This window comes from Pseudophryne corroboree, chromosome 9 (genome assembly GCF_028390025.1).
Source record: "Pseudophryne corroboree isolate aPseCor3 chromosome 9, aPseCor3.hap2, whole genome shotgun sequence".
NCBI classification, from domain to species: Eukaryota; Metazoa; Chordata; class Amphibia; order Anura; family Myobatrachidae; genus Pseudophryne; species Pseudophryne corroboree.
In genome coordinates this window covers 457,716,022-457,736,216 of record NC_086452.1, presented here as the reverse complement: position 1 = coordinate 457,736,216, position 20,195 = coordinate 457,716,022, and the positions used below count along the sequence as shown (strand labels likewise).

Genomic DNA, 20,195 nt, shown 5'->3' with positions numbered 1-20,195 from the left:
TAGGTCACTGCACCCCCAACATGACCTGGCCATGACCATAATACATCTATTACACCCTATACAGACATAGGTCATTACACCCCCAATATGACATGACCACTGACCATAATACATCTATTACAGCCTATACAGACATAGGACACTACAACCCCAACATGACCTGACCACTGGCCATGACCATAATACATCTATTACACCCTATACAGACATAGGTCACTACACCCCCAACATGACTTGACCACTGGCCATGACCAAAATACATATATTACACCCTATACAGACATAGGACACTACACCCCCAACATGACCTGACCACTGACCGTGACCATAATACATCTATTATACCCTATACAGACATAGGACACTACACCCCAACATGACCTGATCACTGGACATGACCAGAATACATCTATTACACCCTATACAGACATAGGACACTACACCCCAACATGACCTGACCACTGGCCATGACCATAATACATCTATTACACCCTATACAGACAGAGGACACTACACCCCAACATGACCTGACCACTGACCATGACCATAATACATCTATTATACCCTATACAGACATAGGACACTACACCCCAACATGACCTGACCACTGGACATGACCATAACACATATATTACACCCTATACAGACATAGGTCACTACACCCCCAACATGACATGACCACTGACCATAATACATCTATTACACCCTATACAGACATAGTACACTACACCCCCAACATGACCTGACCACTGGCCATGACCATAATACATCTATTACACCCTATACAGACATAGGTCACTACACCCCCAACATGACATGACCACTGACCATAATACATCTATTATACCCTATACAGACACAGGACACTACACCCCAACATGACCTGACCACTGACCATAATACATCTATTACACCCTATACAGACATAGGACACTACACCCCAACATGACCTGACCACTGGCCATGACCATAATACATCTATTACACCCTATACAGACATAGGACACTACACCCCCAACATGACCTGACCCCTAGACATGACCAAAATACATATATTACACCCTATACAGACATAGGACACTACACCCCCAACATGACCTGACCGCTGACCATGACCATAATACATCTATTACACCCTATACAGACATAGGACACTACACCCCCAACATGAGCCGACTACTGGCCATGACCATAATACATCTATTATACCCTATACAGACATAGGACACTACACCCCAACTTGACCTGATCACTGGACATGACCATAATACATCTATTACACCCTATACAGACATAGGACACTACACCCCAACATGACCTGACCACTGGCCATGACCATAATACATCTATTACACCCTATACAGACATAGGACACTACACCCCAACATGACCTGACCACTGGACATGACCATAACACATATATTACACCCTATACAGACATAGGTCACTACACCCCCAACATGACATGACCACTGACCATAATACATCTATTACACCCTATACAGACATAGTACACTACACCCCCAACATGACCTGACCACTGGACATGACCATAATACATCTATTACACCCTATACAGACATAGGTCACTAAACCCCCAACATGACCTGACCACTGGCCATGACCATAATACATCTATTACACCCTATACAGACATAGGTCACTACACCCCCAACATGACATGACCACTGACCATAATACATCTATTATACCCTATACAGACATAGGACACTACACCCCCAACATGACCTGACCACTTGCCATGACCATAATACATCTATTACACCCTATACAGACATAGGTCACTACACCCCCAACATGACCTGACCACTGGCCATGACCATAATACATCTATTACACCCTATACAGACACAGGACACTACACCCCCAACATGACCTGACCACTGGCCATGACCATAATACATTACACCCTATACAGACACAGGACACTACACCCCAACATGACCTGACCACTGGACATAATACATCTATTATACCCTATACAGACATAGGACACTACACCCCAACATGACCTGACCACTGACCATAATACATCTATTATACCCTATACAGACATAGGACACTACACCCCAACATGACCTGACCACTGACCATAATACATCTATTCTACCCTATACAGACATAGGACACTACACCCCAACATGACCTGACCACTGACCATAATACATCTATTATACCCTATACAGACATAGGACACTACACCCCAACATGACCTGACCACTGACCATAATACATCTATTCTACCCTATACAGACATAGGACACTACACCCCAACATGACCTGACCACTGACCATAATACAAATATTACACCCTATACAGACACAGGACACTACACCCCCAACATGACCTGACCACTGGCCATGACCATAATACATCTATTACACCCTATACAGACACAGGACACTACACCCCAACATGACCTGACCACTGACCATAATACATCTATTCTACCCTATACAGACATAGGACACTACACCACCAACATGACCCGACCACTGCACATGACCATAATACATCTATTACACCCTATACAGACACAGGACACTACACCCCCAACATGACCTGACCACTGCACATGACCAGAATACATCTATTACACCCTATACAGACACAGGACACTACACCCCCAACATGACCTGACCACTGGCCATGACCATAATTCATCTATTACACCCTATACAGACACAGGACACTACACCCCAACATGACCTGACCACTGGCCATGACCATAATACATCTATTACACCCTATACAGACATAGGTCACTACACCCCCAACATGACATGACCACTGACCATAATACATCTATTATACCCTATACAGACATAGGACACTACACCCCCAACATGACCTGACCACTGGCCATGACCATAATACATCTATTACACCATATACAGACATAGGTCACTACACCCCCAACATGACATGACCACTGACCATAATACATCTATTACACCCTATACAGACACAGGACACTACACCCCCAACATGACCTGACCACTGGCCATGACCATAATACATCTATTACACCCTATACAGACACAGGACACTACACCCCAACATGACCTGACCACTGACCATAATACATCTATTCTACCCTATACAGACATAGAACACTTCACCCCGAACATGACCTGACCATGACCATAATACATCTATTACACCCTATACAGACATAGGACACTATACCCCAAACATGACCTGACCCCTAGACATGACCATAATACATCTATTATACCCTATACAGACATAGGACACTGCAGCCCAACATGACCTGACCACTGGCCATGACCATAATACATCTATTACACCCTATACAGACATAGGACACTACACCCCAACATGACCTGACCACTGGCCATGACCATAATATATCTATTACACCCTATACAGACATAGGTCACTATACCCCCAACATGACCTGACCATGACCATAATACATCTATTACACCCTATACAGACATAGGACACTACACCCCCAACATGACCTGACCACTGGCCATGACCATAATACATCTATTACACCCTATACAGACACAGGACACTACACCCCCAACATGACCGGACCACGGGCCATGACCATAATACATCTATTACACCCTATACAGACACAGGACACTACACCCCAACATGACCTGACCACTGGACATGACCATAATACATCTATTACACCCTATACAGACATTGGACCCTACACCCTAACATGACCTGACCACTGGCCATGACCATAATACATCTATTACACCCTATACAGACACAGGACACTACACCCCCAACATGACCTGACCATGACCATAATACATCCATTACACCCTATACAGACACAGGACACTACACCCCCAACATGACCTGGCCACTGGACATGACCATAATACATCTATTACACCCTATACAGACATTGGACCCTACACCCTAACATGACCTGACCACTGGCCATGACCATAATACATCTATTACACCCTATACAGACACAGGACACTACACCCCCAACATGACCTGACCACTGGCCATGACCATAATACATCTATTACACCCTATACAGACACAGGACACTACACCCCAACATGACCTGTCCGCTTACCATAATACATCTATTATACCCTATACAGACATAGGACACTACACCCCCAACATGACCTGACCACTGACCATAATACATCTATTATACCCTATACAGACATAGGACACTACACCCCCAACATGACCTGACCATGACCATAATACATCTATTACACCCTATACAGACACAGGACACTACACCCCCAACATGACCTGGCCACTGGACATGACCATAATACATATATTACACCCTATACAGACATAGGACCCTACACCCCAACATGACCTGACCGCTGGACATGACCATAATACATCTATTACACCCTATACAGACATAGGACCCTACACCCTAACATGACCTGACCACTGGCCATGACCGTAATACATCTATTACACCCTTTACAGACATAGGACCCTACACCCCAACATGACCTGACCACTGACCATAATACATCTATTATACCCTATACAGACATAGGACACTACACCCCCAACATGAACTGACCACTGACTATAATACATCTATTATACCCTATACAGACATAGGACACTACACCCCCAACATGACCTGACCACTGGCCATGACTATAATACATCTATTACACCCTATACAGACATAGGACACTACACCCCCAACATGACCTGACCACTGACCATAATACATCTATTACACCCTATACAGACATAGGTCACTACACCCCAACATGACCTGGCCACTGGACATGACCATAAAACATCTATTACACCCTATACAGACATAGGACACTACACCCCAACATGACCTGGCCACTGGACATGACCATAATACATCTATTACACCCTATACAGACATAGGACACTACACCCCAACATGACCTGGCCACTGGACATGACCATAATACATCTATTACACCCTATACAGACATAGGACACTACACCCCCAACATGACCTGGCCACTGGACATGACCATAATACATCTATTACACCCTATACAGACATAGGATACTACACCCCCAACATGACCTGACAACTGACCATAATACATCTATTATACCATATACAGACATAGGACACTACACCCCCAACATGACCTGACCACTGGACATGACCATAATACATCTATTACACCCTATACAGACATAGGACACTACACCCCAACATGACCTGGCCACTGGACATGACCATAAAACATCTATTACACCCTATACAGACATAGGACACTACACCCCAACATGACCTGGCCACTGGACATGACCATAAAACATCTATTACACCCTATACAGACATAGGACACTACACCCCAACATGACCTGGCCACTGGACATGACCATAATACATCTATTACACCCTATACAGACATAGGACACTACACCCCAACATGACCTGGCCACTGGACATGACCATAATACATCTATTACACCCTATACAGACATAGGACACTACACCCCCAACATGACCTGGCCACTGGACATGACCATAATACATCTATTACACCCTATACAGACATAGGACACTACACCCCCAACATGACCTGACCACTGACCATAATACATCTATTATACCATATACAGACATAGGACACTACACCCCCAACATGACCTGACCACTGACCATAATACATCTATTACACCCTATACAGACATAGGACACTACACCCCCAACATGACCTGACCGCTGGACATGACCATAATACATCTATTACACCCTATACAGACATAGGACCCTACACCCTAACATGACCTGACCACTGGCCATGACTGTAATACATCTATTACACCCTATATAGACATAGGACCCTACACCCCCAACATGACCTGACCGCTGGACATGACCATAATACATCTATTACACCCTATACAGACATAGGACACTACACCCCAACATGACCTGACCACTGGCCATGACCATAATACATCTATTACACCCTATACAGACATAGGACACTACACCCCAACATGACCTGGCCACTGGACATGACCATAATACATCTATTACACCCTATACAGACATAGGACACTACACCCCAACATGACCTGGCCACTGGACATGACCATAATACATCTATTACACCCTATACAGACATAGGACACTACACCCCCAACATGACCTGGCCACTGGACATGACCATAATACATCTATTACACCCTATACAGACATAGGACACTACACCCCCAACATGACCTGACCACTGACCATAATACATCTATTATACCATATACAGACATAGGACACTACACCCCCAACATGACCTGACCACTGACCATAATACATCTATTACACCCTATACAGACATAGGACCCTACACCCCCAACATGACCTGACCGCTGGACATGAACATAATACATCTATTACACCCTATACAAACATAGGACACTACACCCCAACATGACCTGACCACTGGCCATGACCATAATACATCTATTACACCCTATACAGACATAGGACACTACACCCCCAACATGACCTGACCACTGGACATAATACATCTATTACACCCTATACAGACATAGGACCCTACACCCCCAACATGACCTGACCACTGACCATAATACATCTATTATGCCCTATACAGACATAGGACACTACACCCCCAACATGACCTGACCACTGACCATAATACATCTATTACACCCTATACAGACATAGGACACTACACCCCCAACATGACCTGACCACTGGACATGACCATAATACATCTATTATACCCTATACAGACATAGGACACTACACCCCAACATGACCTGACCACTGGCCATGACCGTAAAACATCTATTACACCCTATACAGACATAGGACACTACACCCCCAACATGACCTGACCACTGGCCATGACCATAATACATCTATTACACCCTATAGAGACATAGAACACTACACCCCCAACATGACCTGACCACTGGACATAATACATCTATTATACCCTATACAGACATAGGACACTACACCCCAACATGACCTGGCCACTGGACATGACCATAATACATCTATTACACCCTATACAGACATAGGACCCTACACCCCCAACATGACCTGACCACTGACCATAATACATCTATTATACCCTATACAGACATAGGACACTACACCCCCAACTTGACCTGACCACTGACCATAATACATCTATTACACCCTATACAGACATAGGACACTACACCCCCAACATGACCTGACCACTGGACATGACCATAATACATCTATTACACCCTATACAGACACAGGACACTACACCCCCAACATGACCTAACCACTGGCCATGACCATAATACATCTATTACACCCTATACAGACATAGGACACTACACCCCCAACATGACCTGACCACTGGACATGACCATAATACATCTATTACACCCTATACAGACATAGGACACTACACCCCCAACATGACCTAACCACTGGCCATGACCATAATACATCTATTACACCCTATACAGACATAGGACCCTACACCCCCAACATGACCTGACCACTGGACATAATACATCTATTACACCCTATACAGACATAGGACACTACACCCCAACATGACCTGACCACTGGACATAATACATCTATTACACCCTATACAGACATAGGACACTACACCTCCAACATGACCTGACCACTGGACATGACCATAATACATCTATTACACCCTATACATACATAGGACACTACACCCCCAACATGACCTGACCACTGGACATAATACATCTATTACACCCTATACAGACATAGGACATTACACCCCCAACATGACCTGACCACTGGCCATGACCATAATACATCTATTACACCCTATACATACATAGGACACTACACCCCAACATGACCTGACCACTAGACATAATACATCTATTACACCCTATACAGACATAGGACACTACACCCCAACATGACCTGACCACTGGACATGACCATAATACATCTATTACACCCTATACAGACATAGGACACTACACCCCCAACATGACCTGACCACTGGCCATGACCATAATACATCTATTACACCCTATACAGACATAGGACACTACACCCCCAACATGACCTGACCACTGGCCATGACCATAATACATCTATTACACCCTATACAGACATAGGACACTACACCCCAACAAGACCTGACCACTGGCCATGACCATAATACATCTATTACACCCTATACAAACATAGGACCCTACACACCCAACATGACCTGACCACTGGACATGACCATAATACATCTATTACACCCTATACAGACATAGGACACTACACCCCCAACATGACCTGACCACTGGCCATGACCATAATACATCTATTATACCCTATACAGACATAGGACACTACACCCCCAACATGACCTGACCGCTGGACATGACCATAATACATCTATTACACCCTATACAGACATAGGACACTACACCCCCAACATGACCTGACCTCTGGCCATAACCATAATACATCTATTACACTCTATACAGACATAGGACGCTACACCCCCAACATGACCTGACCACTGACCATAATACATCTATTACACCCTATACAGACATAGGACACTACACCCCCAACATGACCTGACCACTGGACATGACCATAATACATCTATTACACCCTATACAGACACAGGACACTACACCCCCAACATGACCTGACCGCTGGACATGACCATAATACATCTATTACACCCTATACAGACATAGGACACTACACCCCAACATGACCTGACCACTGGACATGACCATAATACATCTATCATACCCTATACAGACATAGGACACTACACCCCAACATGACCTGACCGCTGGACGTGACCATAATACATCTATTACTCCCTATACATACATAGGACACTACACCCCCAACATGACCTGACCACTGGACATAATACATCTATTACACCCTATACAGATATAGGACACTACACCCCAACATGACCTGACCACTGGCCATGACCATAATACATCTATTATACCCTATACAGACACAGGACACTACACCCCCAACATGACCTGACCGCTGGACATGACCATAATACATCTATTACACCCTATACAGACATAGGACACTACACCCCAACATGACCTGACCACTGGACATGACCATAATACATCTATCATACCCTATACAGACATAGGACACTACACCCCAACATGACCTGACCGCTGGACGTGACCATAATACATCTATTACACCATATACAGACATAGGACACTACACCCCCAACATGACCTGACTACTGGCCATAATACATCTATTAAACCCTATACAGATATAGGACACTACACCCCAACATGACCTGACCACTGGCCATGACCATAATACATCTATTATACCCTATACAGACATAGGACACTACACCCCAACATGACCTGACCACTGGACATAATACATCTATTACACCCTATACAGATATAGGACACTACACCCCAACATGACCTGACCACTGGACATGACCATAATACATCTATCATACCCTATACAGACATAGGACACTACACCCCAACATGACCTGACCGCTGGACGTGACCATAATACATCTATTAAACCCTATACATACATAGGACACTACACCCCCAACATGACCTGACCACTGACCATAATACATCTATTACACCCTATACATACATAGGACACTACACCCCCAACATGACCTGACCACTGGACATAATACATCTATTACACCCTATACAGATATAGGACACTACACCCCAACATGACCTGACCACTGGCCATGACCATAATACATCTATTACACCCTATACAGATATAGGACACTACACCCCCAACATGACCAGACCGCTGGACATGACCATAATACATCTATTACACTTATACCAGGTGTGGGGAACGTCCAGCCCGCACAGCCTCCTCATACGGTCCGGTGGCCAGTGCTGCAGCCACTGCTATGTGAGGGGAGGGGAGCGCAGCGCAGAGCCTCTCCTGCCCCTAAATGTGCTCAGTAATCTCCGGCGGCAGTGGGGACCTCATTGGTTTGTTAGCTAATCAGAGCTCGTGGACCGGCTCCTGATTGGCTACTGGTCCGCGAGCTCCGCTTGTCTAACAATCCGGTGCCTCATTTAAGATACCCGCCTCCAGAGACCGGACTTAACAGAGAAATGAGGGGCAGGAGAGGCGCTGCGCTCTCCTCCCCTCACATAGCACAGGGAGCGGTGAGCAGCAGGATGGGGGGGGGGGGGGTTTGCAATGTGTATCTGGCACTGTGGCGGCATGTGTGTGTCTGGCACTGTGGCGGCATAAGTGTATCATGCCCAATTTTAATTGGCCACGCCCCATGTGGCCACACCCATTTATTGGCACGCGCACACAGTATCACTAAGGGGCATATATACTGGAGCAAAACTACTGGGGGCAGGGTAATTTTTAAGTTGATAATTTTTGTAAGGCCCCTGATGGATGTTATAAATATCCAAATGGCCCTTGGTAGAAAAAAGGTTCCCCACCCTGCTCTATACAGACATAGGACATCTATCTGTCTCCTCAAAGAGAAAGCACACAACTCGGGGGGGGGGGGGGGGGCGCAGGAGTGGGCATTGTCTTGACAAACAGCGGCACAGGGTGATTGACTATATCCGCATTGTCTACGCACTGGGCACATATGCCGTATTGAACTACAAGTCCGAGCATGCTTACAGCAGGACGTGCACAAGACTCTGCAGACTGTATGTATAGGAGCATACCGTACGGCGGGGAGGGGGGTGTACATTTTAGAAGCTGCTCACTTAATACATCTAACATTTAGAAAAATAAGACAGTTTAATCACAGGCCTGTCACATTAATCAGAAAAGATTTCTTAATTACACATGCACAAAGCTGACATGTTCTCATCAGGAGCTGCGGAGGCATAATGGAGGAGAACAATAAGACAAGTACAAATTAAGACGTTCTGATCACCTTCCATCAGCGCACTCCGGGTATCAGAGGGTTAAGAGCATTTTTTTTTACAATAAAATATATATATAATTATCCGGATAAAGGGGGAGACCCCGAAACGTTGAACAATAAAGCTTGACCGCTGATTTGCACTGTTCGTAGAGCCTCTGAGTGCCGCTTCCTTTCCGTTGCGCATAATATATATACCTGGGAGGCTCAGTCACATTTTTTGTTCTATTTTTTCTAGATATGTTTTAATCATGAACTGCTATACTAAAGATTGGATTTGATGACTCATGTATGGGCTTTCTTGAAAAAGATCCGAGTATTGGATCGAAACGTCGAATGCAGTGAGGCTACAATAAAATACCGATTTGAAGAAACACTTGGATTTTGTATTCAGTGAGAGTGCACCCTCCACCACGTGAAATTCTCGTATGTTTATGATATATATATATATATATATATATATATATACATACATACACACACACACATATTTATTGTAAGACTCAGCACAAAAGTTGTAAAATGGTCTAAAAGCACAAATAATTGTACTCTACGATATGTTGGCCAATCTCGCGATCTGCGATGAATCACAACAGCTATTGGTGGTCATTCCGAGTTGTTCGCTCGCTAGCTGCTTTTAGCAGCAGTGTAAACGCTAGGCCGCCGCCCTCTGGGAGTGTATCTTAGCAGAATTGCGAAAGAAAGATTAGCAAAATTGCTACTAAAAAAATTCATGCAGTTTCTGAGTAGCTCCAGACCTACTACTAGATGGCGATCACCTCAGTCCGTTTAGTTCCTGGTTTGACGTCACAAACACGCCCTGCGTTCGGCCAGCCACTCCTGCTTTTTTCCCTGGCACGCCTGCGTTTTTTAGCACACTCCCTGAAAACGCTGAGTTGCCGCCCAGAAACACCCACTTCCTGTCAATCAAACTACGAACACTTGAGAGACTGAAAAACGTTGCTGGAGCTTGGGTAAAACTACAAAGTTTTGTGTGAAAGTACTTAGCGCTGCGCACCATGCGCAGAATTGCTGATTTTTCACTTGGTCGCTGCGCTGCGAAAAACGGCAACGAGCGAACAACTCGGAATGACCACCATTGTACAGTGTGTGCCCCCAAGTCGTCACCCTACGGCGGATTTTGTAGCGTGTATCCCTTTAATACGAGACACATGATTTACACAGGTTCTGTGGATGATTAAAACCAGGTTAAACGCAGGCATGAATGTAACCAGCCACAGCACCAGGGTAAATCATAGGTTTACAGGTCCCATCAGAGCCGGCCCTAACCAATATGATGCCCTAGGCAAGATTTTGGCTGGTGCCCCCTAGCACCGCCGCTAGTTCTGCAGGAGATGCCTGGCATGAGTCAGCTGGCAGCTCTGCTAACGTTGGGCACCTTTTGTTTATGAAAATGCATCTTATTTGCATTACTATATGGCTAGGATGCACAAGCAGCGTCTGCTGATTAAAATGATATCCAGCATGCCTGTGCGACTGCAGCTGTAGCTGCATAGGAAATGCTACATTACAGTGATTTCCAGGAATACACGCAACGTAGCATTTCGTATGCAGATACAGCCGCAGTCACACACAGAATATAGGCATGCCGCATATCATTTTAATCAGCAGGAGCTGCTGGTGCCCCTAAGCATACCAAATGCCCTAGGCATTTGCCTAGTTTGCCTATGCCTAAGGCCGGCTCTGGGTCCCATTAACATAGATTTGTGCTACATCAGAAGGAAAGCAACAAAGATCACAATAATTTGTCACATCTTCTGCTATTCACAGTTCCAGTCACAAGAGGGCAGCACAATCTTATCTCCAGTATCACCAGACCTCTGCCTCAGTTTCCATCCACACAGCAGGGAGTCATCGCAGTCACTCTTACAGCAAGTTGCTTTTCTACAGTGAGCAGCGAGGAAAGCAGGATAACAACTGCCCTGTACAATCCACAGCTGCAAATAACACCCCAGTCACTTGGCTTATATGGGTACTGGGCTACAGTAGATATGCCCCCAGTAGTTATGCCCCTTAGTGGTACTGTGTGCTAACAGAGACTGATTCAATTGATCTACCCAGCGGCTACCACTAGGGGGCACAAATTATATCCACCATATGATGCCAAAACACCATGCACAAACATGACTGCGGCAGCACAAGAATTGCGGGTGCACAATTACCCAGAGATCTTCTATGGATAGAGTCGCGGCACAATTTCTGCGCTATGTCAGTTATACCAGAAGATGAGAGAGAGAAAGAGGGGGTAGATTTACTAAAGTTTAAAAAAAAAATAGATGTTGCCCGTAGCAACCAGATTCTAGATAGATAGATAGATAGATAGATATATATATATATATATATATATATATATATATATATATATATATATTTATTTAGAGTCTGGCTCTCTGGCTGCTGTGGAACCGCACATCCCAGCATGCCGTGCCATTGTTTTTTGCATTCCCTAACAGCAAAACTATAGCAGGGCATGCTGAAATGTGTAGTTCCACAGCAGCTGGAGTCCCACAGGTTGCTTACCACTGGTCTAGAGTGTACTAGATCAGGGATGGAGAACTTGTGGCCCTCCAGCTGTTGTTGAACTACACATCCCAGCATGCCCTGCAACAGTTTTAGCATTGACAAATAGCAAAACTGCAGCAGGGCATGCTGGTATGTGTAGTTCAACAGCTGGAGGGCCAAAGGTTCCCCACCCCTGTACTAGATAAATGGGAGGGAAGGATCAGAATGTGCTCTGTACTATCCCTGAATAGATGGCAAGCTCTGTGGCCCAGTATTCCATGTTTGATAAAGAGCCATTGGTGAAACAGGAGAGCAAATCATTTGTCATCATTTCTTAATTCAGAGTTTCCCTCATCCAACTGTACAGAGTCCTTTTCACGTCTGTCATCTTCGTTTTCATCCGCAACCCAAATAGCCGTCCATCCGAAGTCTTAACCGTCTCTGATCAGCAGAAAATCTGCATGAATTAGAGGACAGGGCGCTGTCAGATGCAGGCAGAGCTGCACTTTGTTTAATGACGTTTGGCAGAAAGGCAGAAAAAATATGCCATAAATTATGTTTGTTTTATTCCCCAACAATCACAAGAGACAAAAACTAAACATTCCGCCGAAGGAAAGATTCATATGTAACATTTATATGTCTGTACGGGTACAATGAATATAAAAGAGCGCACACGCAGTTCCGTTAAATGCTGTTGTCTGTCTAATCCCTGCCACTGTCCTGCTTTACGTCACTTATAAGAACCATGGGGCAGATGTATTAACCTGGAGAAGGCATAAGGAAGTGATAAACCAGTGATATGTGCAAGTTGATAAAGGCACCAGCCAATCAGATCCTAACTGTTAATTTACATAATGGAGCCGATTGGCTGGTGCCTTTATCACCTTGCACATATCACTGGTTTATCACTTCCTTATGCCTTCTACAGGTTAATACATCTGCCCCCATATCCCCTAGAGAGAGTGTAAAATCATACGAGCAGGGCCCTCTCCCCTTTTGTGTTCACATAATGAATGTGTGGTGTGTAAACATAACGGATACATGAAATGGACATCCCAAGGAGCGTAGGAGGTAGACAGACTGGACAAAAAGGTGGAGAGGACTCTCCCACAAGAGCTTACATTCTAGAGGGAAAGGGCGATGAAAGACTGGGGTTGGGGAGGGGAGTTTGTAGAAGTAATAGCCTGCATCAATCAGCCATCGTAGAGTTCCCGGTGTGTCTGCCCAAAGTTTTAAAGGGCCAATCCAAAGGCAACCAGTTTCTGCCTTTTAAATTATTTCCTCTTTAGAATATCGGGCAGATTCACTGGGAGTTTAAAAAAAAAGAAAAAAAAAAAAAAAAGAATGAAATAGAGACTGGAAGAAGAAAGCAGAGACAAGAGTGTAGCATGGGGTAGGGTACGCACGCATTGGGAGGTGTTTCAAAGGAGAGATTGTACGATTGGAAGAGTCTAGTAGTGTGCCGCAAGCATTTCCATATGTGGAATTGGGAGACAGGAGTGGGGGACCCTTTGGAACCACTGATGCCTGCATTGTAGAGTCAAATCAATGGCGTTGGTGCCCGAGCACACTGTGCCATAGAGATGGGGGTGGAAGTTATACCCTGTTCAGAGTTAATTATTATACCCCTTTCACACAGCAGCGGTTCTTGGTACGGGCAAGCAGTGCCTTCGCCCAGGGCGCTGGGGCCTGGGGGCGCGGCCGCAGTCACCCCGCAGGCACCGCCGCCTACCTGCACCCCGGCTGCAGCAGACGCCGTTGGCTGTGTGAGCGTCCGCTGCAGCCGGCTCCAGGGACAGACACTAGAGGTCAGTAATGACCTCTAGTGTCTTGTCTATGCGGCGCTGCTATGGGAGAGACGTCATGACTTCTCTCCCATAGAGAGGAGCCGGCGGCCAGACAGAGCAGCAGCAGCGGTCGGGAAGCAGGAGTGGGGCAGTGGTAAGTATTGGTATTTTTTTTGTGTGTGTGTAAGCGGCGACAGGGGGCAAAGCAACAGGGGGCACAACTACTGGGGGCAAAGAAAGAGGGGGCACAGCTACTGGGGGCAAAGAAAGAGGGGGCACAGCTACTGGGGGCAAAGAAAGAGGGCACAACTACTGGGGGCAAAGCAACAGGGGGCACAGCTACTGGGGGTACAGCAACAGGGCACAACTACTGGGGGCAAAAACTACTGGGGAAAATCTACTAGGGGCAAATCTGGGGGCACAGCTACTGGGAGCATAACTGTGGCCACGCCCCACCCCTATGAAGCCACGCACCTTTTTTTTTTTTTTGCGCGCACTGTTTTGCCGAGAGGAGGGGCGCCAGTGGAAACTTTTGCACTGGGTGCCACAAGGTGTAGAACCGGCCCTGCTTTCACACCAAAATCCTGGGTCTAACACAGTATTTGGAACAGGATTCCAATCCAGGTCACATCATCTCCAAATACCGGGGATCCGCTATTCCTATACTGTACACAGGTCATTCTTGTGTCCAAACCAGGTTGCTGCCCGGGTTGGATTTCCGGGTCACTCGAGCCAGAGTTTTTTTGATAACCCTTTCACACTAAGGGGTATATTCAATTGCAGTCGAAAACTGCCGTCTGTTGAAAAGACGTCAGTTTTCGACTTTTTAAGGTCGAATCCTGATTCGACCTATCCAGAGCTTTTCGACAAGTCGAGGCATTCGACTTGACGAAAAGCACATGGATCGGCGGAATAGCTGCCGATCCACGTCTTGATGTCGAAAACGGGGTCAAATCCGACAGGCTGCTAGAGCCGGGTGGAAGCTGCCGTGAGGTCGGGCGGGTGAGTGACATCCAGCTGCATCTCCCCTGGCTGCCGGCGGCTGTCCCCCGCGGCTCGCCCCCCCCCCCCCTCTCCTCCTCTGGGTCCCATCTAAAATTCGACTTGAAAAAGTCGAATTTTAGATGGGATTGAATAGGGGTTGTCGGATCCATTCCGACAAATGCATGTCGGAATCGATCCGACTTTAATTGAATATACCCGCTGCGATCCGGGTTAACCCTGCAATAATCTGGGTTGAAGCGGTGGTGTGAATGGGATATAAGAGCTGTCCATAGTGATTGTCCTGCATGCTCCGCATTCACCCGGCAACAGATAGGACGTATAGTACTGATTGATATTACTGTGGACACACAGGTTGTTCCAGAAGCTGGCAGGTATAAAAGTAGTTACATTGTGACCAGTTTTCTGTAATTTCCTGGGCACAAGTCCAAACACGGAAGACAAATAGCTGCACTAAGGTAAAAGCGCGATAATACCCATAATCGCCTGCCTCTGGGGGTTTACAAATTATAATCCGGTTACACAAATGGAATGAACAGAGAAAATACAACGCAGAGCAACACTGGGTACTTTCTGTGTGTTTGCAAACGGCAACAATAGATCAGAAACACAAGCTGGAAGAAAGCACAATATATATTATAAATGGTGCAATAAAGATCTTTGTACAGACGGAGGTTATTATAGCGCGTTACAGGGATTCAGTTCTGCCGCGGTAGCCGGCAGGTTTCGGTGCAGGTCTTGTCATTGTCCTGCATGAAGAGGTTTAGTAACCAGTCTGCAATTACATCTATTCTATAGAAGACATAGCAGCATCACACTAAACCCATGATTGCAGCTTTTAAAAAGGCTTTTTTCTTATTACATATACAAATACAGCGTCCTAGAAATCTACGTTACCACCTGTTACCATTATTGTCTCACACAATTCCTGACCAAGACACTACTGTGTGGAGTTTGTATGTGCTCCTGGAATTTACATGGGTTTCATCCAGGTGTTGTGGTTTACTCCCACACTCCAAACACATACTGGTACGTTACAATGTCTTCTGACTAAAATGTGACTGTAGCGTGATGTAGTGTAACTGGATATGTCATAGGGAATATAGGGGTTTATGTAGTGATATCACTCTGGGGGCGTGGCCAGCATCCCCGAAGACGCTGGACTGACCCCAGAGACTTGTGGCTGCAATGTCATCTCCTTCTCAGTGACAGGAGAATGTCACACTGCAGCACCCGGCTTCTGTCACTATGGAGGAGCCAACATTTTAGTGTCACCCCCTCCCAAGAGTGACTCCCAGGAGCTGAAAACAAAACACTGCGATTTCGGAGCTACTGAACCATACAGAGCCGTAACTAGATTTTTTGGTGCCCTGTGCCAGAAAGAGAACGCTCCCCCCTACCCCCCATCTCTAGCTTTCTATCCAAGTGCAGATAGCTCAATTAATAGAGTGTGACCGCAATACCACAGGCAATGGGTTTAAATCCCGGGGATGTCAGTACCTTGAAATGTAATAAAGGACAGTGTGACTGAATAACAGAGAGCTCTCAAGTTAAGTTCATGAATGCTGTATCGGTATTAGTGACAGAAGGAGTGGAGGGGATACAATCAGGAGATGCTGGGCTTCAAAAAAAGGGGAGAAGCTACACGTGACCGTAGTTAAAATAGATAATTGACAAGTGCCGCCAACAGCGCCCTCTACCCTGCAGGCTATGTGCGGTGCCACATACCTAGTTACAGCCCTGGTATCATATGTGCGGCATTTAACAATCAACCCCTATCTTCAGGGGCGTAGCTATCTCATTTGGGGCCCCATAGCATAATTCATGCATACACGCCCCCCCCCCCCCACTCATTTGGGGCCCCATAGCATAAATATCCCCCCTCCCCCCCCTATAGAGCACTCACCATTGTGGCCGCAGTGTGCTGCTGCTTCACTGCTACCACATCTGCTCTCCTGGCCGGCACGGCTCCGTCCACTGTCTCTTCACAGACGCAGGGTGGAGGCGTGGCCGTGGTCCGGGGATGTCGGTCGTCCCTGCATACTCAGCCACGCCTCCTCGCAGCATTAGTTAATACCCAGGGGAGGCGGAGTCGGCCGGGTAAGCAAGTGTGGCTGCAGTACAGCAACGCAGTACACTTCTTGTAACGTAAAAAGCTGCCGGCGCTCAGTAGCTGGGTGCAGGGGAAGGCTCGGGCCCCGTAGCAGCCGCATCCCCTGCACCTGAGGTAGCTATGCCTATGCCTATCTTGTATGATCTCCCATTTACTAGGTAATCTATATGTTCCATCCACTATGTAGAGCAGGCATTCCCAACCACGGTCCTCAAGGCACACCAACACTGCAGGTTTTAGTGATATCCAGGCTGCAGCACAGATGGTTAAATCAAAATAACTGAGCTACTAATTAAGTCACCTGTGCCGAAGCCTGGATATCCCTAAAACCTGCACTGTTGGTGTGCCCTGATTGAATGCCTGATGTAGAGTAACAACAACAGTAACATGCAAAAACCATAACCATTTGGCGCTACAATAAAACACAGCATGGCCAGTGATGGGACGATCTCGTCCATATTTGCCTGCACTGCTATGGAGCCGGGTGACGGGGGAGTGAAGAAACTTCACTCCCCCCACCCCCCGCTGCCGGGTCACCCGTCGGCCAGCTCGGCGGCGGATCGCAAGTGTATAGGGCTCATATTAGTCTCAATAATCATTTAAAACAATACAATTAATGGAAGAGAAACCTAACGGTAATAAAACAGCAACATCCAATGTTTGCACGTATTACAGCCTATCCTAAAAAATAAAATGACAGGGTTGACAGTTAAACAAGAAGGATCTGTGGGGAAGAGGGCGAGTGGGGTCACTTGTTGTCCATCACCGCTTTAAGGCTTTTCTTTTTATAAAACGCATCGTACAGGTTTTACACGACACATAACAATATACAATAAATTAAAGCGTATAAGTAACATACTTCTGATTTGTATTATTCAGCAAACATAATTAAAAAGAAACAAACACATTATAAAATAGGGATAACACAGCCTAAATATCGTTCTGTGATTAAAGATAGTGTCTTTACTGGGGGATAAAAATAAAATAAAGGGGGATGATTTTGTTCTGACCTTTGGCTGACTTCCACCGCAGGAAGGTCAGTAAGAAATGCATGGTAAGGGTCCTAAATTGGGGGCGGGTGAAGACAGAACCCCCTCTTGCACTACTGGTTACATGGAAGCTATACTCAGTAATGATGCTTTGGCCACTGCAGATGTATAACGCCAATCACCTGTACAGCATCTAGCTCAGGGCTCAGCCAATGATGGGAGCAGGTAACCAGCTGGAAGATCTGGGCTGGGCTGCTGCATAATTCTGGATTTATGTAGTGTTCAGAAACTTTGCGCATTTCTTTACGACAGCAAATTAATCGCTACTGGAATAAAACTTTATCAAGTCAAAGAATCTAAATTAAATCAGAGGGAGATTTCTTGGAGAACAGCATTTTCTGCAGACAATAACACCGCAGGGCTCCCACGTTACGAGGAAACAGCGCTTTGCAAAAGGCCTATTAGCAATTATAAAGCATTTTATTCTAGGCTGCTTACTAAATTCTGATATCTTATCTCGGGCATTGCATGGAGAAATGATGCGTTATCAAGCAGCTTAGAGAAAGTATTTACAGGAGGAGCCAGGAAACTTTAGGCAGAGGGAAGATGTAAGCCTAATCCTGTCCTTGCTTTCTGTCTTGTGCTGCTCACATCAAAAACCCTTCTAGCAGGCCAGCATTTCAGCAGGCCCCTGTTTAAAGGGATTGATCACCTTCAGACGACTTTAACCTGCTTGTCAGTATATAATATATGCTTCTGAAACTTTTTCTAAATCTATTCAGAAAAAAAATATTCTGCAAAAGAATGTGCAGTTGGCCCGTGCCCGTGCCTACAAGGCAATGTATTCCCTTTGGT

The 20,195-nt window shown here is 45.7% G+C and overlaps 1 protein-coding gene across 7 annotated transcripts in view; it reads right to left on the bottom strand.

The window, feature by feature from the left end:
* The window catches only part of GRIP2 (glutamate receptor interacting protein 2), a 594,020-nt gene that overhangs the window by 150,745 nt on the left and 423,080 nt on the right, over positions 1–20,195 (bottom strand). Inside the window, exon 1 of one of the 7 annotated variants that reach the window (XM_063941249.1) lies at positions 19,362–19,508. The exons of the other annotated variants lie outside the window; for them this stretch is intronic. Coding sequence (XP_063797319.1) covers positions 19,362–19,404 — 43 coding nt within the window. The 5' untranslated portion in view covers positions 19,405–19,508. Of the gene's footprint in view, positions 1–19,361; positions 19,509–20,195 lie in introns of those variants that run through there. 7 annotated transcript variants of the gene reach the window in all.